At 45.3% G+C, this 17535-nt stretch overlaps 1 protein-coding gene across 2 annotated transcripts in view; it reads right to left on the bottom strand.

Moving 5' to 3' along the window:
• LOC149331666 (endothelin-converting enzyme 1-like) overlaps window positions 1–17535 on the bottom strand; it is a 51887-nt gene that overhangs the window by 28489 nt on the left and 5863 nt on the right. The window contains exon 1 of one of the 2 annotated variants that reach the window (XM_089556796.1): window positions 4066–4216. The exons of the other annotated variant lie outside the window; for it this stretch is intronic. Coding sequence (XP_089412922.1) covers window positions 4066–4143 — 78 coding nt within the window. The 5' untranslated portion in view covers window positions 4144–4216. Of the gene's footprint in view, window positions 1–4065; window positions 4217–17535 lie in introns of those variants that run through there. 2 annotated transcript variants of the gene reach the window in all.

The following is a 17535-nucleotide window of genomic DNA, read 5'->3' as shown; positions in this document are numbered from 1 at the left end:
CTGGAAAGAGAAGGCGACAAATAATCACTATTTTCTAATCTTTTCCTTATTCAAAGTGCTGAACAGTATGCACGGCGTTCTGACTTGATAGTCCAGTGTCATTCTTCCCCGAGAACTGCGCCATTGGCTTCATATGGGCCCTGAGCAGATAGATCATTCTCGCGGGACACGCTCGGAGGGTGGCCACCTCCGTCTGGAGACTACGTTGCACCGGTGTGCCTTTTTACACTCATATCTCCAATGACGTAACGCGACAAACCCATGACCTACTGGTGAAAAATTATCTTTCGTCGGTCCTCCAATGAAATACATCAGTAACCATCTTTTTAACAATAAAGACGCATTACAGCTGCCTGTTGTGATAGAAAGATAACTAAGATTGCTCGCTTTGAGTTCGGGCATACGAGCGGTGGTAGTGAGTGCCAGACGGAGCGCAGACGTTGTTGCACTTGGCGAGTCCCGCTGTTGTCACCACTAGGGTGGCGTTAGTGTCAACGTAGAGCGGCTGTGATTGGTGCCAGCCTACGCGCTTTCCACGCAAGGGCAGGCCAGCCAAAGAAAGAAACTGTAGAAGAACTGCAGATTGGGCTAGTTGGTGTAGATTCATAGTGATGATTCAACAGCGAAAACACACACACAGACCAAGAAGGAGACAAGACACACTCAGCGCTGTGTGTGTGTCTTGTCTCCTCCTTGGTCTGTGTGTGTTTGCGCTGTTGAATCATGACTATCAAAGAAAGAAGATGATTTTTTTTTCTTCGCGGGACTTGACTACTAAAAACAATTGAAGTATTATTTCTCTGTACATTTACTGATGGTTTGTGGTAAAAATCTGCTATCGCCCAGTTTCTTCTTCAGTTCATAATAAGTTACTCAGCTGAGATCCCCGATGTTTAGAACGTTGCGGAGTCCATTCCACATACACTTCCCCGTTTGAGGTTTTGCAGCCAGAAGTCAGCGCTAATTTTTCAACCGTTCTCTAATATTTTTATCCTGGACTGAACATACGGCCTTAGGCACGAAAATGCATTCCCGAAATTAAGCCCTTGCACCATTACTCATTTCCAAACACCTCTGAGAACTTAATCTCTCTTGTAGTCTTATAATGCCATATTAATCATGACATCTCGGTCTTTCTCCTTTCTAGCCTGTGCTTTCCCTTGTATATCTGTCATTCCTTTGCAAATACCCTAAAGACTTTTGCATACGGATCCCCAGCGAAGCGGCCTAGCCTGATTAATGAGGGCCTACATACGGATGCCTGACTTTAAAGGACAGCTTAATTATGACGTTACGTAAACCTAGCAATTTTTTATTGACGATCCTTGCTGAAGGTAAGTTTCTGTGTTACCATAGCGCGATGGTCTTCAGCTTCATGCCTCGCGTCTACTTTATTATGCTATGATGCTTTTATTCTGTGCAAAAGTGAGCGCCTGCAAGCCACCTGCAAGTAGAAGCAGTGTGGTCTTGGCGAGAAGCGCAGAGTTTTGACTTTCGCAGAGAATGTATTTTTCTTGCGCACTGAGATTTCTTGCCATGGACAATGTCATTTCGAAAATGCACTAGAAAACAGACATGCTGTAATCAGCGCAGAAAACCCCCTTAAGCCTTAAAGTAAATGTCGAAATCACGAAGCCATGCGTTTAATTTTCTTGCGAGCACCGTCATGCAAACAAGTTAAAAAAAAATCACTTAAAAAAATTGCGTAAGAGAGAACGCCGGTTGTTCGCCCCCGAAGCATCGTCTGGTCGAGGTTGGGCCGGGTCTCTATTCTGCCATCCTGGGTAACTGATGGCTCTTTGTTTTAGGCACCTTATCAGAGCCACGTTGGATACGAAATTTGCCTTATTTGCCCTAAAACCAAAGCCTAGATTCTCTCCTTCACAAATATTATCCACAGTCTGGAAATCTTGGCTATCAGTTAATCCTACAACATCTTCGCTGTATATTAAAGCCGGGGGCGGCTGCTCTACGACCGTTCAGCCGAATTTCTTCACGAGATTGTATCCTAGGTTACTTTCTTGTAGCTTTCTCTGCACAATTGTGTATAGTGGGGTTGAACGGGGACAATGAGCAACCCTACCTTAATCCGTGGTGTAGCTCGAAACAGGCTCTTCTGTTACTGACGTCATGAAATTTATTTTCGGTTAAAAATATTACTGCGAGCTCGAGCTAAGACGGAAGGATCCGTAACAGCCTTAGTTGTCGGCAAAACTGTGTGGTTACGACATATAAAATAAAATTTTGTCGCTTATCATGTGTGATACACCATGTAGTTGGAGGTATTCTTTTGTGAACATACAACACTGCAGTTAAATGCCCGTAACTGAACAAGAATTACCACACTATATCACATAGTGGTAATGCAGACCAGCCCTCTGCAATGCATTTCTTGCACTGAGCTGCACCGTGACGGTGGTGGGTTGTCTTGAAACAGAGTCTGATCTAACTGCGCAGAGTATTGAAAGGCGGCGTACCGCGCGTTCATTTCGTTTGGCAATGAGGAAGATTGCCTAAGCGGCCTTCAGAACCCAGCAGCGGCACCAAAGAAACCCATGCGTCGATTGCCCTCAAAAAGCGGTCTTATTTCGGAGTTCAAGCGTGCATCTCAATCTCATGCTTCTCTTATCGTTATTCGGCATGGTAACACACCCAAGTTAGTTCTTGTCTTATCGCGTCATGCCTTCTCACGCGAATTTGCCTGTATTTGTCTTTGCCGTGACGCCCCCCCGCGTATTTCATCGCTGTTTTATATATCTATATCCAGAGTCTTTGGGATACTCTTGAAAACATTTTTTTCTCACTACATGGGCTGGTTTCTGCCTTTTAATGTCGGCTACTTCAGAAAGAGTTTGTTTATTGCTGTGTTCCTTTTTTTTTATACGTCACTTCTATCCTCGTCTCTGTTGTCTCTCGCGCTTCTTAACTTCTTATGCGAACGGGAGATTGTCGCCTTCACTGTCCTCAGTCAGTACGCTACCGCCACTCGCATCATCGCATTGCTACCACCAACAACGTACAATACCACCTTTCAAGTGCATTTCAAGAGAATACCACTAACGAAATCCTGCCGAAGGTTGAGTCTCTGCGGGAACAGGGCTGTCAGGCAGAGCGCACCCTGAGAATAAATAAGCACGATTCTCTTCCTTCCTTCCTTCCTTCCTTCCTTCCTTCCTTCCTTCCTTCCTTCCTTCCTTCCTTCCTTCCTTCCTTCCTTCCTTCCTTCCTTCCTTCCTTCCTTCCTTCCTTCCTTCCTTCCTTCCTTCCTTCCTTCCTTCCTTCCTTCCTTCCTTCCTTCCTTCATTCGTTCCTTCCTTCGTTCGTTCCATCCTTGCTCCCTTCCTTCATTCCTTCGTTCGATCCTTCTTTCCTGCCTTCCTTCCTTCCTTTCTTCCTTCCTCTCTTACTTCCTTTCCCTCTATTTCTTTCCTTCTTTCCCTTTCTTTTTTCCTTCTTTGTTTCTTTCCTTCTTTCCCCTTTCTTTCTTTCCTTCTTTCCCTTTCTTTCTCTCCTTCCTTCTTTCTCCCTTTCTTTCTTTCCTATATTTTTTTCCAATCAAACCCTGCCATACTAGTAATTAAGCAGAGCTGCCGAGCGACTACTAGGAGAAGAGCATCCATTCGCATCAGTGCTGTGGCGCACTGCATTACTTCGGGGGTTGGGGGATCTGCAAACAAGGGGTTCGAATAATTTATTAAAGGTGCCAAAGGGATAACCAAGGTCAAGCGATTGGAGACGTGTTATGCCTCTCACCTGAACCAGTGCACAATTGTGCTGTGTTGGGTTAGCGAGAACGCCACGCAAATTATCCGCGATCTCCTCGTGGTCTCGCTTTCCTTCTTTCTAATCAGATATTGGCAACGTAGAAAGTTTCGAGAAGCTGCGAGGAGAGCGTCACGTTGTCAGGGTAAGCTTTGGGAGCGTGTCCTTGCGAGAAGGACATTACGAGGCCGAAGGGCAACTGCCTCCTGTGCGATCAGTTTAACGCTGGGAATATAAAAAATGAAACCGGCCCCCACATCGACCGCCACCAGTGCTGCCAGAGTAAACGAATAAAGGACTCACCACATCCCTGTGTTCCACAGTAAAACGCACGCACTTGGCGTACGGCACTTCGTCCTCCGTCAGGTTTGCGTCGGCCATCTTGTACAACAGAGCGCCCAGCTCGAACGAGAGGCCCAGCCTGAAGCCCGTTGTTCTTCCGAACTCTCTGTTTCTCATCGTCATGGAGGATATTCTGTCCTGCGTACCATTGGACGAAGCCGCGCAGGCAGATATGCGTCAGCGAATGCAAATTTCTTTTTGTGTGCCAAGCTCCGTTTCTGTTTTGGCGACATTCTCGTTTTCAGAAGTGCGTTCAAGTTTCCGGCGAGGTTCCCCATCCTTGTTTTGCACTACCTGCCGCCATCTCCACGTGACAGTTGAAAATACTATTTAGAGAAACTAGTGCACAATAACAAGCCGTGGGAATGTGCTATGTGGCAGACGGTTTGCCCTTTTTCAACAGTGCTATATACCGGATCTTTTATGCACGTATCGTCTCCGCTGCCATCAAAACGAAGCCTTGGTTAAGCGGTTTTAAGAATGAAGCGGTAAGAAGCGGCCCACGGCAGCTCATCAAACAAGGCATCGAAGCTTCAAGACCTGACCTGCCTGGTGTAACGCTTCGCGCTTCATCTCTCTGTCACACGGATACCCCACAGAGACGCCGACTACGTGAAGACCTGAACCCGTTTGTCCCGTACGTGTTAAGCTCAGTCTTCAGCTTATCCCTCATGTCATGAAAGCAGACCGCGCACCGCTGCTTAGGAGTTTATGAGCTGAGTGCAGTGCGCAGTGAGAGCCGTGGAAGACAACCGCGTTCGGCAAGCGAGCCCGAGAACGCGGGATAAAATCCGAGACATCGTGATCTGAGCCTACCAGCCATCTTGCTACCTTCTTGACAGCGTGTTCTAATGCGTTCAGCTGGTTCAAATGAAAAAGAGGTATCGTGATTGCATCCAGGAGCCTATCTTTCCAAGGTGATGTATCATATGCTGGACGTATGCTGCATACGGTTAATCCCAACTCCAAGCGATAGAGATCACATCATTTGCCTTCTGTTCAAGCCCTAATCTGTCACGAAGCATGCATTTCCAGAAAAGTTCTTTTCAAGGACCTTCCTGCAATACATTTATGTTAGGATCCTGAGGAGTCGTTGAGGCAATAGAGGGCAACTGTTCTCGCTGAGATAGGGACACCGATCAGTTGTCTTCGGCACGCTGCTTACGAAGGATGGTGCCCTCGTGTCGGTCGGTTTAGCAACACAGGGGGGCGCAGCGAAGCACTTTGTGTCACTCTCCATCCACCCTGTGGAACTCAAGGCGATCACGGTGTCTGCCTTCGTGGTCCTGCATACGAACACAGATGCTCACGGACTCCCACTCATTGAGCGCTCGTCAACATTCCAGCTAGAGAAATACGCTTCGATGATTACAGCATATCGATACTACTACTCCATGCATAAAGATCAAAGATGGCCCCCAGAGGCGCGGTGCGCCCTTATGCTGTTTTCCGCAGATAAAGCAGAACATGGGGGTTACTGAATTTGTTTTGATAGACTTTTTCAATTGACCTCTCACGAGGGAGGCACTGGTTCGTGGTGTTTAGCCTGATATAAGACGCGGATTGAGTTGTGGCTTTGTGATGATGAAACGACAGGGATGCGGGGGCGTACTTTCTTCAAAATGCGTTATGACATATCCGATGTTAGCGCGCAGGTTAACTACTATTCCAGTTTGGTTTGTATGGAAGAAAAGGCCGGCCGTGATTGGCAGTGAATGTGTCTACAGTGCTAGCAAATTCCTTTGGCACTATAAAGTAAAATATATACTACTGCTCGGTAGAACCACCATGGTGTTCAGTATTGTCATGTGCATACAGATGATTGTTATTACATAAACCTACACTTGCAAGCTATGTTTTAATGAAGCGACTGTGCAACCCCTGTGGGGACATTGTCCCTTTCATCCCCTGTGGTTGGCTTTTAAAAAGAACGACGTTTCAAATCGTTTATTTACGATCACTGCATTCTGGTCATGTCTTTGGCAGGGAGAACATTTATATTTTGTTGTCCTAGGACGAGCAAAGCGTGGCTCCGTTTTACGTGGGGGAGCGGGTAAGGGAAAGCTCGGCAACCTGCGAGGGGAGGTCAAGATTTTGTAGCCTTGGCTCAGTGTCCGTAGTTCCAAGAGATGGTGCTAGAATCGGTATCGCATGCACCAACCTATAATTCGCTTCAAACCGCACGCATAAATCACAGCTCTTGCTGGGTTTGGCACATCATTCACAAAGCAAAAAACGCTCTTATTTGGCGCCACCTAGAATGATGATGACGTGCTAAAATTAGTGAAAAACATGACGCTGTGAAAGGTCAAGTCGCCATTGCTATACTCACTCAACGGCCACTCTGAACTGCTGCGAGTAGAGAGAGAATGCATTCGTGTAATCGTATAGACCAAGTGCTATTATCGTTTTTCTAGTCTTGTCGTTGCCTTGCATGTTTTTTAGTTTCTGCAAGAAAAATAGGTTGGCAACGGTTAGGGAAGGGGTACTCACTTTACGCAATTAAATATACAATTCTCAGCTTATCAATGCGAGTGATGCGTAAGGAAATGCGTTAGCATATCTGCCTTGATTTCGTGAGGTGACTGACTAATGGCCTACTCTTTGCGCAGTGACACAAATTAGCGCGTGTGCCACATTATTTAGTATACGCAGAGTTCTCGTGGCGAGAGCGTACTCGCACAAAACCAGTAATTGTCTCTGGGCTGTTGCTTTTCGGCGCAATCCGGCTGTCAGGTCAGCAAACAAAAAATTGTGCAGCAGGCTTTCCGGCTTAGCGTATTAATGAGCGAAAGCTGGCTGGAAATGGCGACGTTTCGGGCAGGTAGGGTCGGTCTGGCGCATGCATGCAACGTGCACGGTAACATTCGCTCAAGCATATTTACAGCCATTATACGCACGATGAGCTCCTCGCTAGCCTCTCTCTCCCCCATGCCTCCGACACGAGTACGGCGCCGCAGCCTCGGCAAGCCCTCCGACCTTCCTCCCTACCCCCGAGGTGCGGTTCTCCTTTCCTTTCCTAGATGGCGCTAGCCCCTGCTTTGACCGCGAGACGGAGCAAGCAGGGTGACACACTCGAGGTTCACGTGAATGTCGTACAAATAAAGCCCTTTGATTGATCCGATGTGCATATAGCACACTGCTTTACGTCCGAGGAGAAACTGACACCACACCTCACGAAAATAACCAGAAAAATTGGCAGTGGTTTAGCTCTGGTTAAACCTGGAGGATTGCGAAAGCAACGAGGAGAGAGAGGCGATGGAGAGCGCGAGGCAGCAGTGGCGGCCCCGGAACGCTAGCTATGCGCCGCTACTGCGCATGCGCAACTGGCGGGCGCGGTGCCGGCACGCGTGTTTATTTTTCAGCGCAAGCCCAGCCAGGCCACTGCTCATTGGCTCGCTGTACTGTGCACGTCACTTCCGCTCCGATCAGTACGCAAGCATTAAAAATAAATGGCTGTTCTACAAAACTATCTACACAAACGTTTCGTATGCACACAAAATATAATAAATCTTTGAGAAACTAGATTTCAACGTTTAGTTTGGTCACGTGACTAGGCGCACACGAGCAGACGACGCTCAAGAGTGCGATCATGTGATATGACGTCACTTTTTGTCAACAGTCAAAATGGCCGCTCGGTGTTTTCGGCGTGGTTTTCGGGCAGTTGTAAGCAAGTAGTTCCAAGGCTAGTGCAAGCCGCCTAGTTGAATCCAGGATACTTGCCTCTGAATGGTTAAAGTGCGTCGATTCCAAAGTGCTATGTAAGCCGCGCGGTTAGATGCTAGATATGCGTATCTTCAAACCGACGTAGGACCTACGCAGTGGCGATGTCACGAAGCGTTTGTGGCCGTGTTGCAAGCGTTTCTAATTCCCGTGAGTATCACCACGGACAGCGACGAGTAACAGCTGCTCACCTTGGAGAAAGGAGGCTGCTCATAGTGAATTTCCTGTGCGTGCATAAGCTACACAGCACAGTGACAGTGTCCGAGAAGTGAAAGTGATTGCGGTCGGAGCTAGTGCTTCTCCGCCGAGGCAGAGAAGTGCGCACGTGCGAAGGCTCACTACGCACGCAGTGTTTTCCGAATGCTGAAATGAACTTGGCGTTCTGCAGCTAGTCGTACTGGTTGCAGTGATTGCAACCGAAGCGAGCGTTGTTATACGACGTTGTTTCTGTTACGTATCCATCACCGATTTTGATCGCGCTTCGTGTAGGTACTGTGCTTCGAAACTGCTGTGTGCGCGACGTGACGCGATCCTGGCTGCGCGGCCGTCGAACTGTTTTCTTCCGCGACAACAACAGCGTCGCCATTCTTCGGCGTGTTGCTGCTTCATACAGTACATTTTGTGATTATGGATGCTCGGGTTACGACGTGCGAAAACATCGGTGTGTAGTGCAGTGGTCTCTTGTGGAGCGTCGTTTTTTTTTTTATTTCCTGCCTGCTGTGTGGACCTATGTCTGCAAAAATATTTGCATGAAGAATTGGTGACAACACAAACTTCTCTGCATGATGGCTGAGCCAGAGGAGTAGTTCTCGGTTTAGGTTGTGACATGGTGCACTCCGTTTAAAAAGTGCTATAGCATTGTGGGCTGCGGAGAGGCATCTGTGAGCCTATAATGTAAGCTTGCGACTCTGTTCTTTATTGTTAAGCAGCTTAATTTATTTTGTGCAATGAGTAATCTGAGCCAGGATGTGAGTCGCCGAGCACTGACAATGCTTTTGACACCAGAAAAAGAAGTGCTTTGGCATCCAGAAAGTGAGCAGGAGGAGTCGCTGGGCCTGGCAGTTCATGGGTTAACACAAAACTCTCTGCACACAGTGCGACAAGCAGTATGATGGCAATTACGGTGTGTAAAAAAAGCATATGATTCAGGCTGTGCTTGACTTATCTACTGAAATTCAGGAAGTCTTAACAGTCTTTGCACTCTGCACAATTATGCGACAAAGAGCTGTATTTATTTTCACTCTGTCCACTGTGTTATGAGCGAGTTTTCATGTTATTGAGGTGCGAGTGCATTGAAAAAGTTTTGCCCCCAGAAATACTGTCCATAATTTGAATCCATAATGGGGTCTGTATTAACAAGGCATGACTGTATAAATGAAATTATAGTTATTTTTAGTCCTGATGATGACACAAGTTATTCAGCTGTGTTATTTGCCTAGATGACTTATGAAGTAAATTTGCCATTGCAAATTATGAAAGCTGATTAAAGTATGGCACAGCAGTTTGGTGGTTGTAGAGTAACAATTGGCTTTACCTGACACCACTTTGAAACAGCGGATAGGAAAACAAGGCCTGTGGAGCTAGTGAAACTACAAAGAACAAAGACGACAGGAAAGAACATCACCACCACCGCACCCAGTAGCCATTCTCATCCTTAGTACATCGTCGACATGCCGTCTTTCCAGCAGTTTACCCGACAGCACACTTAAGCCCTGTGAATCTTGGAGAATGCAACAGCTGGACAGGACACAGTGTGCACATATATCTTGTGCATGCCATGAAGATAGCCTCCTGTCTCATCATAGCTTAGCCCCTGTATGTGTCTTGCCAATCATCACCCAGCACCTATGACCCAATTTGTGCCGTTGGCATGTGCGCCCAATTGTAAACATAATTTATACCCTTGTGGTGCTATAATGTTATGGCCAATTAAGTTGTTTCATCCAAATTGGCAAGGCTTTAGAAAGCATTCCTGCGATAGCCAACTTGCTCTCATTCTCCCTCAACGGCAACATACCCCTTAATGCTTTTTTTTCTGGGCTTTGAAAGAGCGTGTGATAAAATCCCTCATTTATATAAATTAGGCGTAATTTCTCATGCTATAACTTGAATCCAGTTGCTATAAACTGATTCCAAGCTTTAACAGCCAGCCGTCAACAGAATTCCCATACTAATTCTTACGCGTCCTGCTTTTTTCCTGTAATCTCGGGTGTCCCCAAGGCATTGCCCTTGGGCCCGAGGTTTTATTAAATACAATATGAGCTTCCTTTCAGTGTTTCCTAACGTGCCTTCATTGACGACTATGGAGTCTGCCCTCTGCAATCAATAACAGTATTTCAGTTCTCAGAACAATATTTCGGATGCTCTCGACTAGCCTGTTTGCTAATGTTATTAAGAATGCACTAACGTTTTTTTACTAACGTTTTTTTACTTTCAGGATAACTACATCTTGCCTACTTAAGGCCTTACTGAGAAAGGCATATTCACTGCATACTGCAAAAAAAAATTGGTTTTTGAGGAAAGGAAATGACGTAGTAACTGTCACATATCTCGGTGGATACCCGAACTGGCTGACAATGTAACATGGTCTCACCTAACAATCCTTCATCATCATCATTATCATTTATTGACCCTTAAAGACCCCTGGAGGGGTATTACATAGGGGGGCGGGGGGGGGGGCAACATCGACACAAGTAATGACATTATTAGGTCAAAAAAAATATACAGTGAAACAGTGAAGAAAACAGTGATAAAAAAGAATACAGTGAAACATTCGTTGCTTGGGGAAGAGAAAAAAAGAAATACACGTTTATAAATCAGGCAGACAGGTGCAGTAGTAGATCAAACAATCATAACATCAAAATAAAACGCAAAGGCAACAGTTACCCACATTGGGATTTCAAGTGAAATGACAGCAATTGGTGGAATTTAAGAGCATCGCGTTCAGTGACAATACATTCGAGTAGTGAATTCCATTCTTCAATGGCAAGAGGCAGAAATGACTTGTTAAATGCGTTTGAGGAGCCATGGAGTCTTAGGATGCTCATGGAGTTGAAAAGACGGCGTGATGTTCGGAGGGGAGGGAGCAGAAGGGAGTCTCGAAGTGAGGGAAAACAATAGTACAATTTATGCAATAATGATAAACGGGCAATTTTACGCCTATGCGCGAGAGGCTCCATGTTGGCAGATAATTTTATTTTGGTAATGCTAGAGCGGGTGTCATAGTTGGAGGAAATAAAGCGGGCTGCACGGTTTTGGACGGCTTCTAGGCTGGCTATTAAGTAGGCTTGATGTAGGTTCCATATTGGGGATGCAAATTCAAGTTTGCTACGGATGAAAGTTTTGTAGGCTTGGCTGCGAATGGAAGAAGGGGAGAAACTGAGGTGACGTCTGATAAAGCCGAGTGTTTTCGATGCATCAGCAGCAATCTTCGTGATGTGCTCGGACCAAGTGGGGTTGCTCGTGATATGGATTCCAAGATACCAGTATGATTCGGCTTTAGTGAGGATGGTTGAACTGAGTGAATACGTGTAGTCGATATTAGTGCACTTGCGTGATACCTGCATGTATTTGCATTTTGTTACATTGAGCGTCATTAGCCATGTGGAACACCGGCTTTCAATCCTGTTTAGGTCGCTTTGGAGCAATTCCTGATACAACTACCTTATACAACTTAAACAACTACCCACAGCCCAGGATATTTACACCATAGCATGTCCTTATCACCGTCTTCCATGTTGCTTGCATTCAAAACTCCTGTGCGGCATCAGCAGAATATTGTTATGCCACATGGCATAAATCTAATTCTTCTCAGATCCTGGGATGAATTCAGAACTGAGCTGCTTGTTTTATTCTCTCAGACTATTGTAGAAGCTCCAGCGTCACAGCACTAAAGATGAATCTTCTAATTTCTTCATCTCATGTAGAAACTGCAGGTTTTTTTTGCTCTTTACTGTCACATAACCAACTAATCTTTTCCTGCTCATGGTTCCTTCTGCACTAGCTGCACAAGCACTGTCCCTTCCTTAGCTTATGCCATTGCATTTCAAGATTCAATTTTGTTTTTGCCACGAAAGGCTAGAATGGTCTTCCATCTCGCAAGGCTATGCTTGTTAACCTCTTGTCCTTCGAACTGGTCACTGTAGAAATCCATGCAGTTAATGGCAATGCAAGTCCAATATTTTTGAGGAATCCCCCAGTGTGGAGAACGTTTGTAATAAGGGAGTAATTCATTATCACCCACCCAAGCGTAGCCATACGGCTACAAAAGAAAGCTACTCAGGTTCCACAGAAACTTTGTAGTTAGAGGAAAAGTTACCCTAGTCTGGGGTTCGAACCCGGGACTACTGCCTCACCGGGGCAGTTGCCCTACCAAGTGCGCGAACCGGGATGGCTAGCATATGATGGGGCGAGCTCGAAATGGGAGCGGTGTTGGTCCAATATTTTAGACGAATCCCTCAAGGTTGAAATGATTTCTAATAAGGCAGTCATTACTCATTGGCATCCACCCAAGCACGGCCATACGGCTACAAAAAGAGCTACAAAGCTTTTCTTTGCAGCTGTATGGCTGCGCTTGGATGCTAATGAGTAATTATTCCCTTATTAGTACATTGCAAACTCATCAAGCTCCTACTTGCCTCACCATGTCAAAGTTCACCATTCAGGTATTGCCACTTAGGACCGTTGAGGTATAATAAATATTAAAATAAATTGATCTAATAAAGTGCCTACTGACTCGTTCACTCGGGCAAACGAATAAAATGCTCTATTATGCATAATGTGGTCATCGAGAACTTTCCTCTATTTCAGGTAATATCACGGCATATAAATATGTCCTTTGCACAGCTGCTTTTAGAAATGTTATCCTTTACTATGATACATGTAATGCCCCTCTGCTAAATTTTTAACCAGAGGCTGGCAGTGTTCCAAATAAATAAATATATGCGCACAGTAGTTGCATTCAGGCTAACTTGCACACTGCACACGAATCCTCTATCGAGTCGAACACACTGAGTGGAACAAGCCAGGCTGCAGTACAAGCTGCTAACAACCGTCATAATTACTAAATCACATTTTTTAAATAGCTAAGGTTATATGTTTTAAATTATTAGTGAGTTATTCAAAATAGCACACAGCAGTGGTTTTACATTTGTGATAGAAAAAAAATTGGCCAGGGGAAAGCGCAAAAAAGGACGATCACGAGAGAAGAGACAAGATGGGACGAGCGTTTCCCTAGCAGTGCACAGTAGTTGTCACTGTAATATGTAAACAGGCTTCCTCCCTGCAGACAGTTATTGCAAAAGAGATATGCGTATAACAACGGTCGCTTCGGTCGCGATCACTGCAACCAGTACGACTAGCTGCACAACGCCAAATTCATTTCAGCATTCGGAACACACTGCATGCGTAGTGAGTCTTCGCACGTGCGCACTTCTCTGCCTCGGCGGAGAAGCACTTGCTCCGACCGCAACCACTTTCACTTCTCGGACACTGTCACTGTGCTGTGTAGCTTATGCTGCACGCACAGGAAATTCACCATGAGCAGCCTCCTTTCTCCAAGGTGAGCAGCTGTTACTCGGCGCTGTCCGTGGTGATCCTCACAGGAATTAGAAACGCTTGCAACACGGCCACAAACGCTTCGTTACATCGCCACCGCGTACGTCCTACGAATGCAATACGCATATCTAGCATCCAACCGCGCGGCTAGCAAAGCACCTTGGAATCGGCGCGCTTTAACCATTCAGAGGCAAGTATCCTGGATCCAGCTAGGCGGCTTGCACTGGTCTTGGAACTACTTGCGTACAACTGCCCGAAAACACCGTGATACAGTGCTCTAGAACCTGTAACCATGGAACTCTACCGTGACTTGCCGCGACGACCTTTAAAGCGGCCATTTTGTCTGTTTACAAAATTCACGTCATGTCACGTGATTGCAATCTAGTCACGTGACCAAACTAAACGTTCAAATCTAGTTTCTCAAAGATTCATTATATTTTGTATGCATATGAAACGTTTGTGTAGATAGTTCTTTAGAACAGCCATTTACTTTTAATGCTTGCGTACTAATTGGAGCGGAAGCGACGTGCACAGTACAGCGAGCCAATGAGCAGTGGCCTGGCTGGGCTTGCGCTGAAAAATAAACACGCTGCCGGCACCTCTGAGTCACCAGCGCAGCGACGGCGGCGGCGCGCCAATTGTGCGCCTTGTGACGTCATTGCTCCTCGCACACGCGCAGTATGGTCTTTCGTCAGCTCCGCGAAATGGCTGGGCGACTCGCGTAGTGTTGCTTTCGCAACAAAAACCTCAGAAATATTTTTTTAAGCCCGAGTTTACTATTAACCATATTTAGCGCTAAACTCAGTACAGCATATCAAAAAAGGATCCTCCATGCCAGTGCTAGAAAAATAAGGTGGCTCCCAGTTTCAGCGGAGTGAACTGTAGGGTTTTGGAGCAGACATGAGGGTTATAAAGCAGCCTTAATGTCTACGATCAGATTAAAATAGCTGCATTGCAATTTGCAGCCTACCCTACTTCGTTTTGATATCGTGGTCTCCCGACTCCACAAGGAAGTGCATGAAATTCTGCCCTCGCGCAATCAGTGACGAGATTGGTAGGGTCAACATTTTCGGCATATAGCTTGCATTTAGTATTCGCGACTTGACGAACCATACAATTTTAAAAATGTGAATGAATCCAGCAGTCAGACAAACCAAAAAAGCATAGAGGAATGTGTCTCTTTTGAGGTTCATCATCGAAGAGGATTAATGAATACTGTAATACTTTCTTCTCACAAAAGTATGTTGCCTAGAAAGTGCAAGAAAAGAAAACGAATGCCGTAGGTGGTATCCGAGCCCAAGACCTCAGCGCGTCCCGTACTGCGCTCTATGAACTACCAACATCCTCCGTTACGTTCGAGGAAGGTGCCGGTGAGAACTCGCAAAGGTGGACGTATACGCTCAACACAAATGTAGTCGAAAGTTGAAGGTTGGATAGCCGCCGCCTTAGCTAAGTAGCAGAGTACCTTATGGGACACGCTGAGGTTGTGGGTTCTGATATAACTGGAGGCAAGTCGTTGTCTTTTCTTCGATTTTGTACACAATTTTTTTTCCCGGAAAACCTTTACCTCCATTAACACAAAACATGAAAAATTCCTCTAAGCGAGAATTGGCTTAGATATTTCCTTGCTTTCCTACTGCCATACATTTTGTTCTGCCTGATTTTAAGTTCTTTTACGCGACTTATTTCTTTTTTCGGCGCAATTTCCTTAAATTGTTATGCGCGCTCATTTTTGGCACGCACAACACTCATGTGCGCGCCACTTAGGTTGTAAACGTTCTTTTCGCGGCCAGACTCGAGATGACATCCCACCTTGCGACACCCATTATGAGCGCTCTGCCAAGTTGATGCCATTTTTATAGATTTCTCGAAAGCGTTCGATACTATTCTACATTCCAAACTTCTTGCTAAACTAAATGCTGTACTAAACAATCCTCACTTGGTTGATTGGATTTCTAGCTTTCTCTCATCCCGTTCCCAGTTCGTATCTTAGAATTCTTCTCATTACGCTGCTCTTGATGTGACGTCAGGAGTGCCTCAGGGTTCCGTCCTTGGACCGCTACTCTTTAATATATATAAATGACTTGCCACATAACATTTCTTCTAACATTCGTCTTTACGCTGATGACTGCGTTTTATACGAAGTAATTAATGGCCCTAATGATCACGTCACCTCCAAGAGTCATTTTCTATGTTTTGTAGTTGGTGTAATACCTGGCAAATGAGAATTAATTTCGACAAAACCGTCCTCATGTCTTTTTGTAACAAATCTTCCGTTTCCCATTTTAGTTACTCGTTCAATGGCCGTGTGGTAGATAGGGTGTCTCAGTATAAATATCTTGGTGTCATTCACGCATAACATGTCTTGGTCTAAAAACATTACGTATGTAATAAAGCACTAAAAAAAGTAGGTTATCTACGACGCACGCTACCCAATTCACCAAAAGACACAAAGCTACTGTTGTATAAATCTCTAATCCGCCCTGTTCTTGATTACGCAGCTGTAGTGTGGAACCCGTACAAGCAGTTTGAAATTAACATGTTAGAAGCAGTCCAGAAAAAAGCTGTGCGTTTTATATGTCATCGTTATGATCGCCATTTCTCACCCTCTTCTACACTTCTCTCATTGAATTTAACCACGCTCTCCGCCCTTCGCCACACTGAATCACTAAAATTCTTACATTGTATTATCAATTCCTCGGTAAGGCTCTCAGTTAACCACTACATTAACTTTGCACCTTTATCATCTACAAGAAGTCATCACGAGCTAAATTTAATACCGTAATTTGCACGTACTAATTTGTTCAAATTCAGTTTTTTTCCCCGTTCAATAGAAGCCTGGAATTCTCTACCTGGATCCATTCGTTCATGTCCAGTTCAAAGTTTTATAACTGCCATGGAAGACACATAATACCTGAATATTCCTACCGTGCCATTAACAGTTCCTTTTTTGTTTGTTACTTTTTGTGTGTTTCGAACTTCATTGTGCCCACTTTGTACATTTTGTTGTATTTTGTTACCTTTAGTATTTTCCTTTTTTTTCCACTCCTGCCATAGCGCATGTAATTGCGCTGCAGTATGTATAAATAAATAAATAAATAAATAAATAAATAAATAAATCACTACTCATCCACGTTTCTTAACTCACTGCTGGTTTCCATGCTTCCATTTCGTCAACAGTCATTACTGAAGCGTTACTCAAGAGATACCGTAGCTTTCGTTTCAACTGACCCTCAAAGTAAAATGTCTGGTTTTGCTGCACAGTTTTTCTTCAAGCCTCTTCGTACTTCTGAATGCGTACAAGTTTCGACCCCGACTGCCGACTAATTGCAATTTGTAACTTTACTATGAAGAATAAACGCCCGTGCCGTCCTGCACAAAAACTTCAGCAAATCAAATTCGGAGACAACGATAAGGGACATTACTCCCCAAGGTGCCAGGAGATTAACGTATTGTGCTCAGAAATAACGCACGGTTACCAAATCATTCTCTCCAGAGTTCCGCTATACTATATGAATTCACCCCTTCAGAGTCGCTGCCCATTCAATACATGAAGTGAAAGCAATGTGAAAAGGTGCAATTTTCTGATTGCTATAGTATTTATTACTGTATTATTGCTGCTGTTATTCGTCATGAAATAAAAACGGAAGGAAAAGATGTTGCAAGCCGCGGCTTCTGCCATCAAAGCAGGTGGGATGCGGCTGTACAGCATTTATCTCTGCTCGGGCTTTCCTGTCGCGCTTTGGAATGCACCGAAGATAGTGAAGGAGGAAAATCGTACGGTCACCGCAGTTCCTGCAGCACTAAGATTTTGACTCAGTCGTCCCATACTACCCTCGTTCACATGAACCCGACCGCGGCGGGAATAGTCAGAGGCTCATGTTGAGCTAGGTGAGCCAAACTCGAGGACTGCATGTTCACATGCATTCGATTTTAGCGAGTCGGGTGCGGTTCATGTGAAGCGACACAAAGTATTGAGCAGCGCAGCGGGAAAGGGCAACTAGTTGGCATTTATCCTCTCCTCTCCCGCTAACCAGACCCTTCGACGCGATGCTTTTAGAAAGGCGAGTTGACTCGCTCTGCCGCTTATTTTACTCAACCCGACAGAGCTTACATGAACCCGACAACTGGTTTTTTAGCCGGCAAGCAAAC

This window comes from Amblyomma mixtum, chromosome 8 (assembly GCF_055824585.1).
Source record: "Amblyomma mixtum isolate Tamu chromosome 8, ASM5582458v1, whole genome shotgun sequence".
NCBI lineage: Eukaryota > Metazoa > Arthropoda > Arachnida > Ixodida > Ixodidae > Amblyomma > Amblyomma mixtum.
The sequence above is the reverse complement of the archived record's forward strand: the minus strand, read 5'-3'. Positions and strand labels throughout refer to the sequence as shown.